This window comes from Meriones unguiculatus, chromosome 16 (genome assembly GCF_030254825.1).
Source record: "Meriones unguiculatus strain TT.TT164.6M chromosome 16, Bangor_MerUng_6.1, whole genome shotgun sequence".
Taxonomy (NCBI): domain Eukaryota; kingdom Metazoa; phylum Chordata; class Mammalia; order Rodentia; family Muridae; genus Meriones; species Meriones unguiculatus.
Window position 1 is genome coordinate 33,227,238 of NC_083363.1, and position 18,069 is coordinate 33,245,306.

At 37.2% G+C, this 18,069-nt stretch overlaps 1 protein-coding gene across 5 annotated transcripts in view; it reads right to left on the reverse strand.

Annotated features, from left to right (window-relative positions):
* Positions 1-18,069, reverse strand: part of Tbc1d5 (TBC1 domain family member 5) — a 434,903-nt gene that overhangs the window by 160,560 nt on the left and 256,274 nt on the right. For all 5 annotated transcript variants that reach the window (XM_060369652.1, XM_060369648.1, XM_060369651.1 and 2 more), the window contains one exon: positions 1,820-1,962. In XM_060369652.1, coding sequence (XP_060225635.1) covers positions 1,820-1,962 — 143 coding nt within the window. The remainder of the gene's footprint in view (positions 1-1,819; positions 1,963-18,069) is intronic.

The window sequence follows — 18,069 nt, forward strand, 5'->3', positions numbered from 1 at the left end:
AAGGTTACACTTCTGCTCTGAATGTTTCAATAGCTCTATGACTTACTGAGGAGGTGCTCATCACAGTCCTTCCTGTTGTCAGTTTTGTAATTAACCTTATTTCCTCATGAGTGCTATAATCTAGTGATACCATGTAATTTGAAGAAACACATATATACTTAGCAAGTATATATGTTTATGTATAAAATTTATGTATGTGCTTTTTTTATTTTCCATATTGCCTTTCAAGTTAAGCACCAGAAAAGCTTCTTCAGGACAAAGGTGACCTTATATACTGAATAGTTATTTACTCTACCTTCAGGAGGTACCATTTGTTGTAATAGATTTAATACCGACACGCGTAAACAATGCCATTACTTTGGTTCTTTTCCACAAGTGCCCATATTTTACAGAATCATCAATAGAAATACTGAAAATGTGTGAGGGCATCAGCTGCCAAAAATTTTCCATGTTCTATGAAATTAAGAATAGATCTTAGCATAAGAGACGTGATGATTACATTAATATATGTGGGTGATGTGACAAAATTATGAAAAGAGTAAATTGTTAATTGTTTAAGATTTCAGAAAATCAGAAAACATTCAATAGTTGTCTGATTTGGAAACTTTGGTAAAAAGATTATGCAAAAGGACTTTTTCCTTTTCATAAGAGAGTTTTTTTCATTCTCTTTTGTTCTTTTTTATTTGCAACTATAGAATGCACAACTTGAAAAGGGAGAAGTATTGGGTGTCCAAAAATTCAGTATCTATCACATCTACCCAAATATCCTGTTTTACTGTCCAGATCTTTCATTTGATGCTTTCCATATTCCATAATCTTATACCATTAGTTCTGGCTCCCATGAAAGGAATTTCACTTTGTCTCTCAAGAAGCCCAAACTACTTGACCTTCCAGGCATTAAAACAAACACCTTCATAATTTATGAATAAAATGTGGTTACTTATTCTAAGTAATGCTGAGGGAATAAAAACAGCAAAATACAATTTTTAACAAAATATTAGTGTTCCTAGGGAAAAACCAGACATGTGGAATGAATGGTATTCCGAGAACAGACACCCATCTAGCAGTCACTGTTATGACTCGTACTCTGACAACAGTTTTCTATTTCCTAATTCAATCACAGCACTTAGTGTAATCTTTCCTAATTATATTTTGGCTTACAAATCTTGCTTTGGGAACTGAGATTACTTCGCTGAGAAGACAAATAATTTAAAGTATTATGAAATCTAAAACATGTTCTGATATCTCCTATAAGCTGAGGCCCTGGCTTTCTGGCTATGATAAGCACCCTAAGGTGGTTCTGAGTAGGTAGGAACACATCTTTCACTGAGTACTATATTAGGGAATAAAATTTGTTAAAATATAATGGGGCAGAAGTTAAATACTCCAGATTTATTTTTCCATTGGCAAGTCATTGGTATTATACAAATGCCAATGCCCCCATAAATATCATTGAGTACTTGCTACACGTCAGAAGGTGGAGCTCTAAACATATCTGAAACATTGGTTTCACATGCAGTCCACAAGTGCGTGTGAGACGAGGAGATTGAAACAGGTATAAAATGTTTAGAAAAATACTTCTAAAGACCATCCCATTTCTTTGAGGACAACATTGCCCACATATGCCCTAATATGTATAAGGTTCACTAACAAAAAAGATAATCAGTGATTTCCCTTGAGGTTTCAAATTATTTTCTGTGATTAAAAACTTAGGTATATGTAAATACAATAATAAAATACAGAATACATTTTAAAGGTAATACATTTTTGAAAAAACATGGCCATGTAGTCGAATATGGGGAAAGACACAAATACTTACAAGCATCCCGGATATAGAGCAGCATGGCTATGAAGACATAGTCTACTAAGCTCAGGCTAAGGCCATCTGCAAATAAGGCATCCCAGACCACCAGCAGGTCCTGCAGAGGGAACTCTCTTCCAAACAGCAGCCGCACCCATCGTCTGCACAGAAACCAAACAAATGTAGAAAACAAGACTTCTGATAGTGATCCTTTTCTGATGAAACTGAAGAATGTTACAATTTATTATTTGAGCAGTCAGAAAATAGCATATATTAAAAATATATATCAAAACAAAACACTGTAAAATCTAAGTTTTAAGTTTTTAAAGTTCTATATTTGACCATAGGCATTACACATTATTCTTCTATGTGGAAAAAACAAGAATGACACTTGGAAAGGAGAGAAAATTTTCATATGAAAAAGAAACTGAAAATGTTTAGCAAGAAAAGGCAGGACAAATGTACAGTCAGTGCAGTAGTTGTGCAGTATTTAAGGTTATTCATTGAAAATACCACGTCCCACAATTTCAGTTTCTCTACTGATTTTTGTTAACTTAGCTTTTTACAAATGTTTTCTATAACAAATCACCGTAGTCAAACTTAGAAATTTGTATTGTCATATTTTCTAATTATCTAAAATACTCATTTTAAAACTTAATGTGTTAGCTAGGTGTGGTGGCACACGCCTATGATCCCAGCACTCTGGGAGGCAGAAGCAGGTGGATCATTGTGAGTTTGAGGCCAGCCTGGTCTACAAAGCAAGTCCAGGACAGCTAGGGCTACAGAGAGAAACCCTGTCTCAAAAACAGAACAAAACAAAACAAAAACAACAAAACCCAAAACACTGCCACCACCAAAAAACATAATGTTAGGAAGAAAATCAGTACTCCTGCAGATTTTTGGGAGGGTCAAGTATACACAGTTATTGAACATGAAAAAATATTCATAATTACTTTTTGGCTTGAGATAAGTTATTGCTAATCATTTAAGCTATTTTTCAGGGAACGTTTTTCATATTGATTTCTTGCCCAGGTAAATGAGTACAGAACAGAGGTGAATAAGCAAGTAGGATACTAAACAATGTTTGTATATAACTGCATAACATAAATAGTAACACTTAAGACTTTAGACTCCCAAAAGTCCTAATTAAGCAATCTGTATCTAATGTTTATAAGAAAATTAGAATTTGGTTTGATATATTTTGATTCATTGATTTCTAGTTTTATGCAATAGGGGTATAATTCTTTCACAGTCTTTTCCCCAAACATTTCAGTGAGAATTCTATGTAATTCTGGCATATCACAGAGAATCTGAAAATTTAAATTTCTAGTACTAGCAAATAAAAGAAAATCTGTAAAAATTACACACATACATGATTAATGAAGATCTTACTAAAATACAAACATCTGGAGGTTAAAGTTAGGCAAACCACTCCAACCAAGCCCCAAACCTCTGCTCCAGGAGTATTATATTAAGGCAGAGCCACAGCTGTGACAAAACAGTCTCTAACCATACATATCTAGCACAACAGTTACTAGAAATCATGTAAACAAATTCACATTCATATTATTAAATTAATTAAGAGTATTGTTTTCTAGACAGTATTTTCTACTATAGTCATTGCTCATTTTTTTCATGAAAAAATATCTAGGTAAATATTTTTAAATGTTATAATGATTTCTATGACTTTCAATCTACCTTTCAAATCTTAATATACGTTTAAAATAGAGTGCCTAACAAAATGTATTTTTATCTATGTAGCTTAAAAATTACTTTAATATGCACTTCTTACAAATTACCAAGGTTAATCTGTACTGCTTCCAGAAGAACAAAGTGTGACTAAATTAAATGGTTTACTATCCTAAAGTACAAACTATTAACTAGTCTTGCAAGAGTATTGGGGGAACTAGCGAAAAGCAAAGTAGAGCACCAGTGCAGAGAATTTCAAATGGATACATACATATCTTCCTTCGTAAATGACTAAAACATTTAGAATGTGGTTATTTGCAACTATTTAAGTGACACAACTTGAAGAAAATCCAGTTATTGCTCAATCTTTTCTTGGAACATACTGTTGATGAGGTTGTATTAGCCTAGCTTCACAATGACCTCACAGGCATTTGCTTTGTCTACTGCAGTGCTGCAGAGGGGCTAAGCGCTCACCCTTCACAAGGATTAATGCGTGCTCCCACTCCCACTTCCCGCTGTCCACATGTTTAACGTATTCATACTATGTAGACTACAAATCTTTACAACTTTCATGTTTAATATGAAGTCTGTGATGTGCTATTTTACAAGCTTTCACATTGCTGCATTCAAGCTTTACCTGTGAAAATCTCTGCTCTATAATTCCAAAATGAGGGTGGATACACACATAGGGGTCGGGGGGCTGCTTGGCTGAGGATGCCAAAGGTAGAGAAGACAGCTGAGAAATACTTTGCACAGTGCTCTCTACACCTCACTAAGTGCTCTATGCGATGCTTACTAAGGTTGTGTTAAATACACTGTAAAGCTACCTGTCATACTACTGAAAAGCAAAGGTCTGGCTTAATTGGAAATACAAGAATTATCTTAGTAATAGTGGCACAAAAACAGTTTAGAAAGTAGAGAGAAATCTAGAAATAAGTAGGAAAAGATGAGTTACTGGTATACATACAGTGTATTATTTTTGATTCATTAATTCATGTATTTATCACTTTGTGCAATGTGTTTTTTTTTCTGTTGTGCCATATTATCGGCTCAGAATGTTAATTTGATATGAGACCTAATAATTTGTACATGAAACACACTGAAATACAATCCCTATTTTCTGCTTTATAAAATGAGAAAATTAAGGACAAATCTCTATCTTTTCAGAGTAAAACATGAATAAAGCCATAGTACAGAACTATAACAACTTCACCAACAATCACTTTAATCCAAGTTTGATTTAATTCATGTGTATACTTCAGACAAAAACCTGCATGTGCTACCTTGAGCTTTTTTTTTCCCCCACAAATTTAAAAGCAAAGGAAAAATTCAGTGCTTTATGGAATGAGTTACTAATAGAAATTATTTCAGTAAGCTTTTATATTCTCAGAAAGGAAAATCTACTTTAAAAAAATGAGGCCTTATAAAGAAGTTATGTCTACAATTAACATGCTTTTATTGCAGTTAAAAATATTTAGTGAGTGCTAAGTTACACTTAAGGGTAGCATTAAACCTCTCTTCCCCTAAAGACAGTTCAGCTTAATTGCTTGATACCATTAACTTAGCTTTTCAGATGCTGTACCTGAGACAGTGGTGTTCACACACTTCATGGCATGAGATGACACGGGTTCCTACTTCATCAGACCTATGTAGCAATTACAGCTGCACAAACAGAACAGCTATCCCAAGGATTAAAGCTAATAATAAAGTACGCAGAGATAGGACAGTTTTCATGTCTCTCAACTTTCAGTTCTGTGTAATGAAGCTGCTTCTACCAAGGGATCATTAACTACTGACGGTGTTATTGCTTGGAGAATGGCACATAGAAACACCAAGAGGAATCTGATTCATGAGAATGATCAACTTGAAGTTTAAATAAGCTGAGGCAACATGGGTTCAGAGAGTATGTGTACACACACACACACACACACACGTACACATACACATTGCACATCCTTTCTATTTTATTTTCTTTCAGTGACCATTTTTGAATGGGACATGGTTATCACAACCACACAAGAAGAGAGGAAAAAGTATTCACTTTAACAAACACCAGAAAAGAACTTAAGTAGGCATGGTGGCATACAACTTTAATCTCAGTACTTGGGAGGTAGGCAGAGGCAAGCATATCTCTGAGTTTCAGGCCAGCATGGTTTACTGTGAGAGTTCCAGGATAGGCAGGGCTATACAGAGAAACCCTGTCTCAAAAAACAAAACAAAACAAGAAAACAATGAAACAACAACAAAATAAGACAAAATAATAAAAAACATGTCAGATTTTTGCTTAATGACATATATTAAGTTTGGGTTTTGTTTTCTGTTCATTTGTACTCTTAAAAGCCAGCAATTTTTAAATATTCCACGCTTAGTTTGGAATAAATTTAGAAGGCAAATTCTTTTAGTATCAGGTAAAAACAAAGGTAAGCCAAGAAAGTATTTATCTGAGTTTGGACACCAAATTTAGACTTACACTTTTTTTAAGCTGGGTTTAAAATTCTTTTGAAACAATTTGATTTTGAGTATTTGCATCAACCCTAGGAAAATAGTCTCAAAAGCTGTAGTTATTATAGCTGGGGTCGCAAGACATTCTCAACTTTACGTCTTTTTGAAAAGTAAAATTACAGAGAATGCACGGCAAATTAACTTCCAATTTTATATTTATTATTATTTTTTTAAATTTCTGTAGAATACACTAATGGAAAATACTCAACTTACTTGGTAAGATTTTTTTTTAATTCTAGTGATTCATAGATCAACACACAGATTAACAGAGTATATAAGTGGAGTTATGCTATATGAGGTGATAATGCCTCCTAACAAATAATAACATCCATGCCAGGTATGTCAAATCTTTTGAGCTGTCCATCACAGAATTCCAAGAGGACTTCCAAATAACATAGGCTATTGCTGCTGCCCCTGGTCACCTCCTGGAACTTGAAGGAAAATCCTAAGGATGAAGCCATCACATGATTTCTCCATAGGACTTGAAGAACTGAGGTGGAAATGACCTGGAAGCTCCCTACGAACTAGGTCTCATAGTATCAGAAGTGCTATGAAAGCTGTCAAGGAAAAAAAGCAATCAGAAGTCACACCCAGATGTAAAGTCTACAAACAACAACAATGGCCACCATGGTAAGAGAGACACTATGAAACAAAAGTGGCAGTTTTAGCTTAGAAACAACAAACAGCTGCCTAAGTAGGCTTAAAACCTCCTCAAAAGAAGAGAATTCATACCTGGGACTATATATGTAACCAACTACCCATGAAAGGAGAAGGCATAGATTTTAGAGCAGAAGCTACTTCTATCATTTTCCTGAGTCAAAATGATTTCTAACTGTATTCTAAATATTTATCTTTCTACCCATTGATAAGTGTCATCATTTTCATGTCTCATCAAAGTAGCTTGTTTATGCAGCAGATGCAGTAGGAGCTTTGTACAGACATCGAAAACTGGTAAAAATCAAAACCAGAAACAAAACAAAAAGAAAACCCACTGAGAATAGCCACCAGGCATACAATCATAAGTGGTACATCTATAATGCAGCCCCTACCCCTAAGGCTCAGAGAATATCACAGAAGAGGGGGCTGCCTAATGACAGTATTAGTAGACATGTCAATGTGCATAGGGAAAAATTTAAAAATCCCTACTTTTAGATGAATAGCTATAGGCAATAAATGGCTGCTGAGAGAGGTACAATCAGTTGAGAGGGAGTAGAGAAGGACACAAGGTTTCCTGGCCAACTTTCTAACAGCCAATTCCAGTGTTGTTAACCACTGCTTAGGTATAAGGAAGTGCTCTAATTTCCATTTTCTTTCTGACATCGCAAACTTTTGCAGTCCTTTCTGCATATAAAGTAACATTTGTCTCTCCTGACTATACCCATCATACGGCAACTCTATTTGTCCCAGGCACCTAAAGTAATGATCATTTATTCAGGTTTTTTTCTTCCTCACTAGTGTTCTTCTGATTACAGGCTTTCCACAGTGATGATATTGTACCTCATTTTTATTGAGGAATAGAATTCCAGCATTTCGATATACCACAGATAGTTTAAGCATTAAACATGTAGTTTGGAGTAGGCAGCACAGAAGCAGCAAACTCCTACAGGAGTCCTCTGACCTCCACATGTGCATCATGGTGCATGGAACCCACCCCCCCCAAAAAAAAAATCCACACTGTCCATACCTAAATATAATAAAGGTTATATATAGCCAGCCGATAGCCAACATCAAACTAAATGGACAGAAACTCAAAGCAATCCCACTAAAATCAGGGACAAAACTTACAGTTTTATTTTTTTGCTGTTGTTATTCTTGTGTCTTTACTTAGTTTTAGTTAGAATAAAAACGAGTTTACAAAAGGAGTTTAGAAGTATATTGTTTCTATTTTGGGTGTATGAGAATAATTTAAGAATAACTAGATGGGAGAACCAGGGATACACCGTACCACCCTCAGGCCCAGAGCTCTACCTGCCTTCCCAAGGAGGCCTCCTGTGATTCAGAATCAGCCAGTTTACAGCCCTCAGCTCTACTCACCTTCCTGGTCCTGAAGGGAGCCTGCCAAGGTCCCAGGGATATAAGGGTCCAGCCTCTGGCCCACAACACTACCTACTCTGTGAGGAAGGCTCCCAGGCACGAGGATCGTCTAGCCTCCTTCCCACAGGAGACTTGCCAGACCAGATCCCAGGATCATCCAGGTTAAACCCTACTATATGTCAATCCCCTGTCTGGGGGTGCAAATGGAACACAGCCTGCAGAGGAGAGCTGTGGGCTATTCTTCCAAGTTCCAGCCCAAGGTCCACAGTTCTACCAGCCTTACTGAGGAGGCCTGTGGGCACCAAAAACAACCAGCCAACACCAGAGACAACCAGATGACTAAAGGGCAGTGTAAGAACACAACCAACTTGAGCCTCTTTTGGATATATGGACATTTGCTCAACCATGTTTGTAGCAGCCTTATTTGTTATAGCCAGAAGCTGGAAACAACCCAGATGCCCCTCAACTAAGGGAGGAATGGATACAGAAATTGTGGTACATCTACACAATGGAATATTACTCAGCAATGAAAAACAAGGAAATCATGAAATTTGCAGGGAAATGGTGGGAACTGGAAAAGATCATCCTGAGTGAGCTATCCCAGAAGCAGAAATACACACACGATATATACTCACTCATATAGACATATAATATAGGATAAACCTACTAAAATCTGTACATCTAAAGAAACTAATCAAGTGGGAGAACTCTTGCTAAAATGCCCAATTTCCATCCAGAAAGGCAAAGAGGATGGACATCAGAAAAAGGAGAAAACAGGGAACAAGTCAGAAGCCTGCCACAGAGGGCCTCTGAAAGGCTCTGCCCTGCAGACTATCAAAGCAGATACTGAGACTTATGGTCAACCTTTGGGCAGAATGAAGGGAATCTTATGAAAGAAGTAGGAAATAGTAAGATCTGGAGAAGACAGAAACTCTAAAAGGAGAGCAACAAAACCAAAAAATCTGAGCACAGGGGTCTTTCCTGAGACCGATATTCCAACCAAGTACCATGCATGGAGATAACCTAGAACCCCTGTACAGATGTAGCCCATGGCAGTTCAGTGTCCAAGTGGGTTCCATAGTAATGAAAATGGGGACTGCTTCTGACATGAAGTGATTGGCCTGCTCTTTGATCACCTCCCCCTGAGGGGTGAGCAGCCTTTCCAGGCCACAAAGGAAGACAATACAGCCACTCCCGATGAGACCTGATAGACTAGGATCAGAAGGAAGAAAAAGAAAACCTCCCCTACCAGTGGACTTGGGGAGGGGCATGCGTAGAGATGGGGTAGAAGGGAGAGGTTGGGAGGGGAGGAGGGAGGGAACTAGAGGGGGGATACACAGTAAATAAAGTGTAATTAAAAATTAAATTAAATTAAAGTTAAAAAAAGAGAGAGAGAACACAACCAACAAGAGGCAGGGTAATATGGCACCATCAGAAGAACTCAGCTTTCCTACTATAGCAAGCCCTGCATATGCTAACACAGGTAAAACACACACACACACACACACACACACACACACACACACACACGATCTTAAATCCATACTTATGAAGATGATAGAGGCCTTTAAAGAGAAAAAGAATAAATCCCTTAAAGAATTACAGGAAAATAAAAACAGGTGAAGAAAATGAATAAAAAAGTTCAACCTGAAAATGGAAATAGAAACAATAAAGAAAATACTAACTGAGGATATCCTAGAGATGGAAAACTTAGAAAAGAGAACAGGAACTACAGAGGTAAGCATTATCAACAGAATACAAGAGATGGAGAAGAGAATCTCAGGTACAGAAGATAAAACTTAGAAAACCAATACATCGGTCAAAAAAATGGAGATAATCAGGTACACTATGAAAAGACTAAACTTAAGAATAATAGGAATAAAAGAAAAAGAAAAATTTCAGCTCCAGGGATCAGAAAATATTTTCAATGAAATCATCAAAAAAAATTTCCCCAACCTAAAGAGATGTCTATAAACATACAAGAAGCTTACACAATACCAAATAAATTGGACCAGGAAAAAATCCTTCTGCCACATAATAATTAAACACCAAATGTACAGAATAAAGAAAGAATATTAAAAGATGCAAGAGAAAACACCTAGTAGCATATAAAGCCTAAACTATGAGAATTACAATTGCTTCTAAACAGAGACTCTAAAAGCCAGAAGGGCCTGGGCAGATGTTTTGCAGACCATAAGAGACCACAGATGTCAGCCCAGACTACGAAATCCAGCAAAACTTCCAATCACTGTAAAGGAAGGAAACAAAGATATTCCATGACAAAATCAAATGTAAACAAATTTATACACAAATCGAGCCTGGCAGAAGACACTAGAAGGAAAACTCCAACCCATGGAGGTCGAGGTTAACTACACACAAGAAAACACAGGAAATAAAAAACTCCATGGCAGCAAAACCAAAAGAAAAGAAGCACACACACACACACACACACACAAACCCTACCAAAAACATTAAAATAACAGGAAGTAACAATCATTGGTCATTAATATGTCTCAACATCAATGGAGTAAATTCCCCAATAAAAAGACACAGAGTAATATTCACTTTGTATCTCCCCCCCATAAATGCCTCCCTCTTCCCCTCCCAATCCCACCTTTCCCCCTTCTCCACACATGCACTCCCTAACTCCAATGATAGAGGAGGTCTTCCTCTCCTTCCTTCTAATCCTAGTCTATCAGATTTCATCAGGAGTGGCTGCATTGTCTCCCCCTGTGGCCTGCCTGGTAAGACTGCTCTGCCATCAGGGTGAGGTGATCAAAGAGCAGGCCAATCAGTTCATGTCAGAGGCAGTTGCTCTTCCCATTACTATGGAACCCACTTGGACACTGAACTGCCATGGGCTACATCTGTGCAGGGGTTCTAGGTTATCTCCATGTGTGATCCTTGGTTGGAGTATCAGTTTCAGAAAAGACCCCTTTGCCCAGATTTTTTGGTTCTGTTGCTCTCCTTGTGGAGCTCCTGTCCCCTCCATAATCTTTCTGTCTCCCCCTACTTTCATAAGATTTCCTGCACTCTGCCCGAAGTTTGGCCGTGAGCCTCAGTGTCTGCTTTGATACCTTGCTGGGTAATATTTCAGAGGCCCTCTGCTGTAGGCTCCTGTCCTATTGCCTGTTTTCTCCCTCTCCCGATGTCTGTCCCATTTGCCTTTCTGAGTGAGGACATATCATCTTACCCAGAGTCCTCCTTCTTGCTTAGCTTCTTTAGGTATACAGATTTTAGTATGTTTATCCTATATTATATGTCTAATATCCACTTATAAGTGTGTATATACCATGTGTGTCTTTCTACTTCTGGGATACCTCACTCAGGGTGATCTTTTCTATTTCCCGCCATTTGCCTGCAAAGTTCATGATTTCCTTGTTTTTAATTAATTAGTTGTATTAAATCCTGTAAATGCACCACAATTTCTGTATCCACTCGTCAGGTGAGGGACATCTGAGTTGTTTCCAGAGTCTGGCTATTATGAATAAAGTTGCTAAGAACACAGCTCAGCAAATGTCCTTGTTGTATACTTGAGCATCTTTTGGATATATGCCTAGGAGTGGTATAGCTGGATCTTGAGGTAGCACTATCCCTAATTGTCTGAGAAAGCTCCAGATTGATTTCCAAAGTGGTTGTACAAGTTTACATTCACACTAGCAATGCAGGATGGTTCCCCTTTCTCCACATCCTCTCCATCATGTGTTGTCACTTGAGTTTTTTATCTCAGCCATTTTGATGGGTGTAAAGTGAAACCTCAGGGTCATTTTGATTTGTATTTCCCTGATGATTAAGAATGATGAGCATATCTTTAAGTATTTCTCTGCCATTCGATATTCCTCTATTGAGAATTCTCTGCTTAGCTCTGTACCCCATTTTTTAATTGGATTACTTGGTTTGTTGGTGTTCAACTTCTAGTTCTTTATATATTTTGGATATTAGCCCTCTGTCAGATAGAGGGTTAGTGAAGATCCTTTCCCAATCAACAGGGTGTCATTTTCTTCTAATGACAGTGTCCTTTGCTTTACAGAAGCTTTTCAGCTTCACAAGGTCCCATTTATTGATTGTTGATCTTAGAGCCTGTGCTGTTGGTGTTCTATTCAGGAAGTTGTCTTCTGTGCCACTGAGTTCAAGGCTCTTCCACCCAAAAAGGACAAGTAACATATAAAGGTAAACCTATCAGAATCACACCAGACTTCTCAACAGAAACTATGAAAAACAAAATGGCTTGAGCAGATGCCATGCAGACTCTAAGAGACCACAGATGCCAACTCAGACTACTATACACAGCAAAGCTTTAAATCAACATAGATGAAGAAAACAAAATATTCTGTGACAAAACTAAACTTAAACACAACAACCCAGCCATACAGAAGATACAAGAAGGAAAACTCCACTCCAATTAAATCAACTACACCCAAGAAAACACAGGATATAGATAACTTCACAACAAAAAATTAAAGATAACTTCTCAATTAAAACAATTAGCCTATACAAGAAAACCCATAGGTGAAAAAAAAATTAAACATAAGTCAGTTTTCAATTACCAGATGATAAGGTGAACACAATGGGCATGTGGAGTACATGGGTGCTTAACGTCTGAGCAACTCTGAGGCAAGGCAATGATTCTCAACCTCCTAGCTGCAAACCATTAAATACAGTTCGTCATGTTGTGGTGAGCCCCAGCCACAAAATTATTTTCTTTGCTACTTCATAACTGTGTTTATGCTACTGTTATGAGTCATATGTGACAACCTGTTCCCCCACCAATGAGGTTGAGACTCACAGGTTGAGAACCACTGAAGATAGGTTTTAAAGTTGGCCATCAAAGGAAACTAAAACAAAAGATAAACTTGAACTACATTTGACTTCAAGCAAGACATGATTCAAGTCTATATACAATTCAAACCTCATTTCAGATGTTAAAGTGATTTTTTTACTTCTCTTTTTTTTTTTCTAAGTAACACTGGGTGCCAAAACAAACAGGTTCATTTCCCCCTGTCCAGGTCCTATCAAATAAACATCAAAAGATAAAATAATGGAAATAAAGAAAGAGAAAAGGCTTAAATAACTTCATCCTGGGTGAATAAATAATCACCAAATAATTGAGATGTCTAAAGGAGCCACCAACCTGCTCCCACTGCAGTCACTAGCTGGAGACCTTGAAATCCTCCTAGCTCTTCTCCCTCCTTTTGGGACTTGAATGATCCTCCACAACATTCAGAGCCCTGTAGCCTATCCAGGTAGCAGGAATATATATAGGCAACCTACCTGACCTCTCTGCACAACTGTCCCAATCTGGTTCTACCTGGGCTCCACGACAGGTGTCATGATCTCTTACCCTCTCTCTAGGACATGTCATATCACAGATGGCTCCATATAAGATACCCTATAGCACTCTCACATGGCATGAAGATACAGATAACCTACCTGTGCATATATATGTATAGTCAGGTCATCTTATAGCTGCTTGCCAGAGATTCTGACCTATTCCTAGAACCCTTCCAACCTTTTGGGATTTTCCAGATCAGAGACTCATCCACAGAAGAAACCCTCTAACAGGACCATGGCATTCAAAGAGATAGATAAACTACCTACATGCTCCAGCAAACCCATCACACATACTGCAGATCAGCACTTGACAGATCCATACTTCAGGCTCACCCCAACACAAACATCTTGTGCTTTGGCACAGCCTGATGAATCCACCTGCACCTAATTCTCCATACAAGCCCCAATTCCCAGACTTACCCAGGTCCCAGAGAACTATCACAGACCGTTCCTAACAAAACCTCCAGGATTTGCGACAGGTAAAGGATCTTGTTTGAGCCCAGCCTGTTGAGTACACATCAGACAAGGAACCAACAAAAGTCCACAAAACCAGGTCTCATGAACAAAATAATATGAAAAGTCAAAACTATATACCTTACTTATAAATTCACCAGCCCTCTGTTCTCCAATGAGAACTACACAAATGAACCCCAGGACAAAGAACATAAAAAGAACAATTACAAAATTCAAACAAGAATCCAATGATTTTCAGGAGACACATAATGCTCAATGAACTTAAATAAATGTCTGATCTCATCCAAAAAAACTGAGGCTGAAGGAAATAACAAAGAAAATTCAAGACGTAAACACCAAATTCAATAAGCAGCCAACAATGCTGACAAAAATTCAAGCTGCGGTGAAGATGGACCTGAAATACTCAATAAGAAAACTCAAGAGAAAGCTTTACAAGTAGAACTAGATCACAAAAGCAAAGAATATGAAAATTTAAACACACAGAGAGACACATATACACACTGAGGGAGTGAGGAAGAGAGGGGGAGAGAGAGAGAAAGAGAGGTAATACAAGGAAGTCATAGATCAGCTATTAAAATAGCCAAAAGAAACTTCAACAGCGTGACATAGTTTAAAACCTATCATATATAACAAAGAAAGAGTATTGAAAGCTGGGAAGAAATATACACAATTCACATATAAATAGAAAGCATCAGAATAACAGCTGAGTTCTCAACAGATACATTCAAATCCAAAAAAGGCTGAAAGTTTTTTAAGATGCCAAATGCAAACCTAGATTACTATACCTAGGAAAATTATCTACCACAGTTGAAAGAGAAAGAAAAACTTTCTACAGAATCAAAAGGTGAAAAAAAAAAAATCATGCTAATCAAACCAAGTAAAGAATATACTGCAAACAATACTTCAGACTAAAGAAAGGGATAAGCACAGAGAAAATGCTATAGAAAGAAAACCAATGAAGCTAGAATTACCAAAACACCAAATCTGACTAAGAATAAAAATGCCACTAAAACAAAAATAAATGATAGCAATAAACTTTCAATAATAGCTTTAACAGCTTCAACTCTTCAAAACAAAGAAACAGGGTAGCTGATTAGATTAAGAAACCCCAAAAATTCCAACAGAGAATTCCTACAGCTGATAAAACACCTCACAAAGTGACTGGATACAAAATTAACAACAACAACAAAAAATCAGTAGCCTTCCTATCTACAAAAGACAAATGGGCTGAGAAAGAAATTAGGGAAACATCACCCTTCACAATGGCCACAAGGGACATAAATTACCTTGGTGTGACTCTAACCAAGTAAGTCAAAGACTTGTATGAAAAAAACTTCCAGTCTCTGAAGAAAGAAATAGGAGAAGCTATCAGAAAGATGGAAAGATCCCCTGTGCTCATGGCTTGGCAGGATTAACACAGTAAAAAAGTTCATCCTAAAAAAAGCAATCTACAGATTCAATGTAATTCCCATCAAATTATCAACACATTTCTTTACAGACCTTGAAAGAACAATTCTCAACTTCATACTGAAAAACAAAAATCCCAGAATAGCTAAAATAATCCTCTACAATAAAAGTCCTCCAGAGGTATCTCCTTCCTGACCTCAAGCTGTCCTATAAAGCAACAGTTATAAAAACTGCATGGTACTGGCATAGAAACAGACTGGTGGATCAATGAAATCGAACAGAATACCCAGTAATAAACCCACACACCTACAGACACCTGATTTTTGACAAAGAATCCCACCTACAATACCCTGCACAGAATTAAAGTTCAAGTGGATCAAAGACATCAACATAAAACCAGACACACTAAATCTGTTGGAAGAAAAAGTGGGGAAGAACCAAGAACTCATTGGCACAGGAGACAACTTCCTGAACACAACATCAACAGCTCAGTAACTAAGATCTATACTTAATAAACAGACATCATGAAAGTGTAAAGCAAAGGACACTGTCAACAGAACAAAATAAGAACCTACAGACAGGGAAAAGATCTTCACCATTCCTACGTCCGACAGAGGGCTAATATCAAGAATATATGAAGCACTCAATAAAATAAATTAGACACCAACAAACCAACAATCCAATTAAAAAATGGGGTACATTGTATGGTCTATGTTTGTCAAAAATCAGGTATGTGTAGGTGTGAGGGTTTATTTCAAGGTCTTCAATTTGATTCCATTGATCCTCCAGTCTGTTTCTATGCCAGTACCATGCAGCTTTTATTACCGTTGCTCTATAGTATAACTTGAGGTGAGGCATGGAGATACCTCCAGAAGACCTTTCAATGTAGAGGACTGTGTTAGCTATTCTGGGATTTTGTTTTTCCATATGAAGTTTAGAGTTGTTCTTTCAAGGTCTGTAAAGAATCATGTTGGTATTTTGATGGGAGCTGCATTGAATCTGTAGATTGCTTTTAGTAGGATGGATATTTTTACTATGTTTATCCTATGGATCCGGGAGCAAGGGGAATTTTTCATGTTCCGACACCTTTTATAATCTTTTTCAGAGACTTCTGAGACTTCTTTTCCATACAAGTCTTTCACTTGCTTGGTTACAGTTATGCCACAGTACATAAATTTTTTTGTTTTGTTTTGTTTTTGGTGTTTTTTTTTTTTTGTGGCTATTATGAAAGGTGTATTTCCCCTAATTTCTTTCTCAGCCCATTTGTCTTTTGTATAAAGGAGGGCTACTAATTTTTTGAGTTAATTTTGTATTCAGCCACTTTGCTGAAGGTATTTATCAGCTGTAGGAGTTGCCTGGTAGAATTTTTGGTGTCACATCATATTATCTATGAATAGTGATACTTTGACTTCTTCCTTTTTGAGTTGTACCCCCTTGATCTCCTTTAGTTGTCTTATTGCTCTTGCTAGGACTTCCAGTACTATGTTGAAAAAATACAGAGAGTGGGCAGCCTTGCTTTGTTCCTGTTATCAGTGGAATTTATTTAAGTTTCTTTCTGTTTAGTTTGATGTTGGCTATAGGCTTGCTGTATATTGCTATTACTATTTTTAGGAATGTGCCTTGTATCCCTGATCTCTCCAAAACTTTAAACATGAATAGGTGTTGGATTTTGTCAAATGCTTTTTTAGCATTTAAGGAGATGATCATGTGTTTTTTTCCCCCTTTTAGTTGGTTTATATGATGGATTACATTGATGGATTTCTGTACATTGAACTATCCCTGAATTTAGGATGAAGCCTACTTGGTCATGGTAGATGATATCTTTGATGTGTTCTTGGATTCAGCTGTGAGCATATTATTCAGTATTTTTGCACCAATGTTCATAATGGAAATTGGTCTGAAATCCTCTTTCTTTTTTGGGTCTTTGTTAGGGTTAGATATCATGGTAGTTATAGCTTCATAGTATGACTTTAGTAACGTTCCTTCTGTTTCTATTCTTCGAATAGTTTGAAGAGTTTGGTATTAGTTCTTCTTTGAAGGTGTGGTAGAAATCTGTGCTGTAACTGCCTGGCCCTGGGGTTTTTTTGGATGGGAGACATTTGATGACTGCTTCTATTTCATTAGGGAATATAGGACTATTTAATTTATTTACTTGATCTTGATTCAGCTTTGGTAAATGTAACCTTTCCAGAAAAGAAATGGGGTACAGAGCTAAAGCAGAGAATTCTCAACAGAGGAATATCGAATGGTAGAGAAACACTTAGGGAAATGCTCAACATCCTTAGTCATCAAAGAAATGCAAATCAAAACGACTCTGAGATTTTATCTTACATCCATCAGAATGGCTAAGATCCAAATCTCAAGTGACAACACATGCTGCAGATGTTGTAGAGAAAGGGGAAACCTGCTCCATTGCTGGTGGGAGTGGAAACCTTTATAACTACTTTGGAAATCAATCTGGTGATTCTCAGAAAAATGGCAGTAGCACTACTTCAAGATCCAGCTATACCACTCCTAGGCATATACCTGAAAGATGCTTCACCATTCAACAAGGACATTTGCTCAACTATATTCCTAGCAGCTTTATTTTTAATAGACAGAATCTAGAAACAACCTAGATGTCCCTCAACCGAAGAACAGACACAGAAATTGTGACACATTTACACAACTGAATACTACTCAGCCATTAAAAACAAGGAAATCATGAAATTTGCAGGCAAATGGATGGAACTAGAAAAGATCATGCTGAGTGAGGTAACCCTGAACCAGAAAGACATATGGTATATACTCACTTATAAGCAGATATTAGTCATATAATATAAGATAATCAT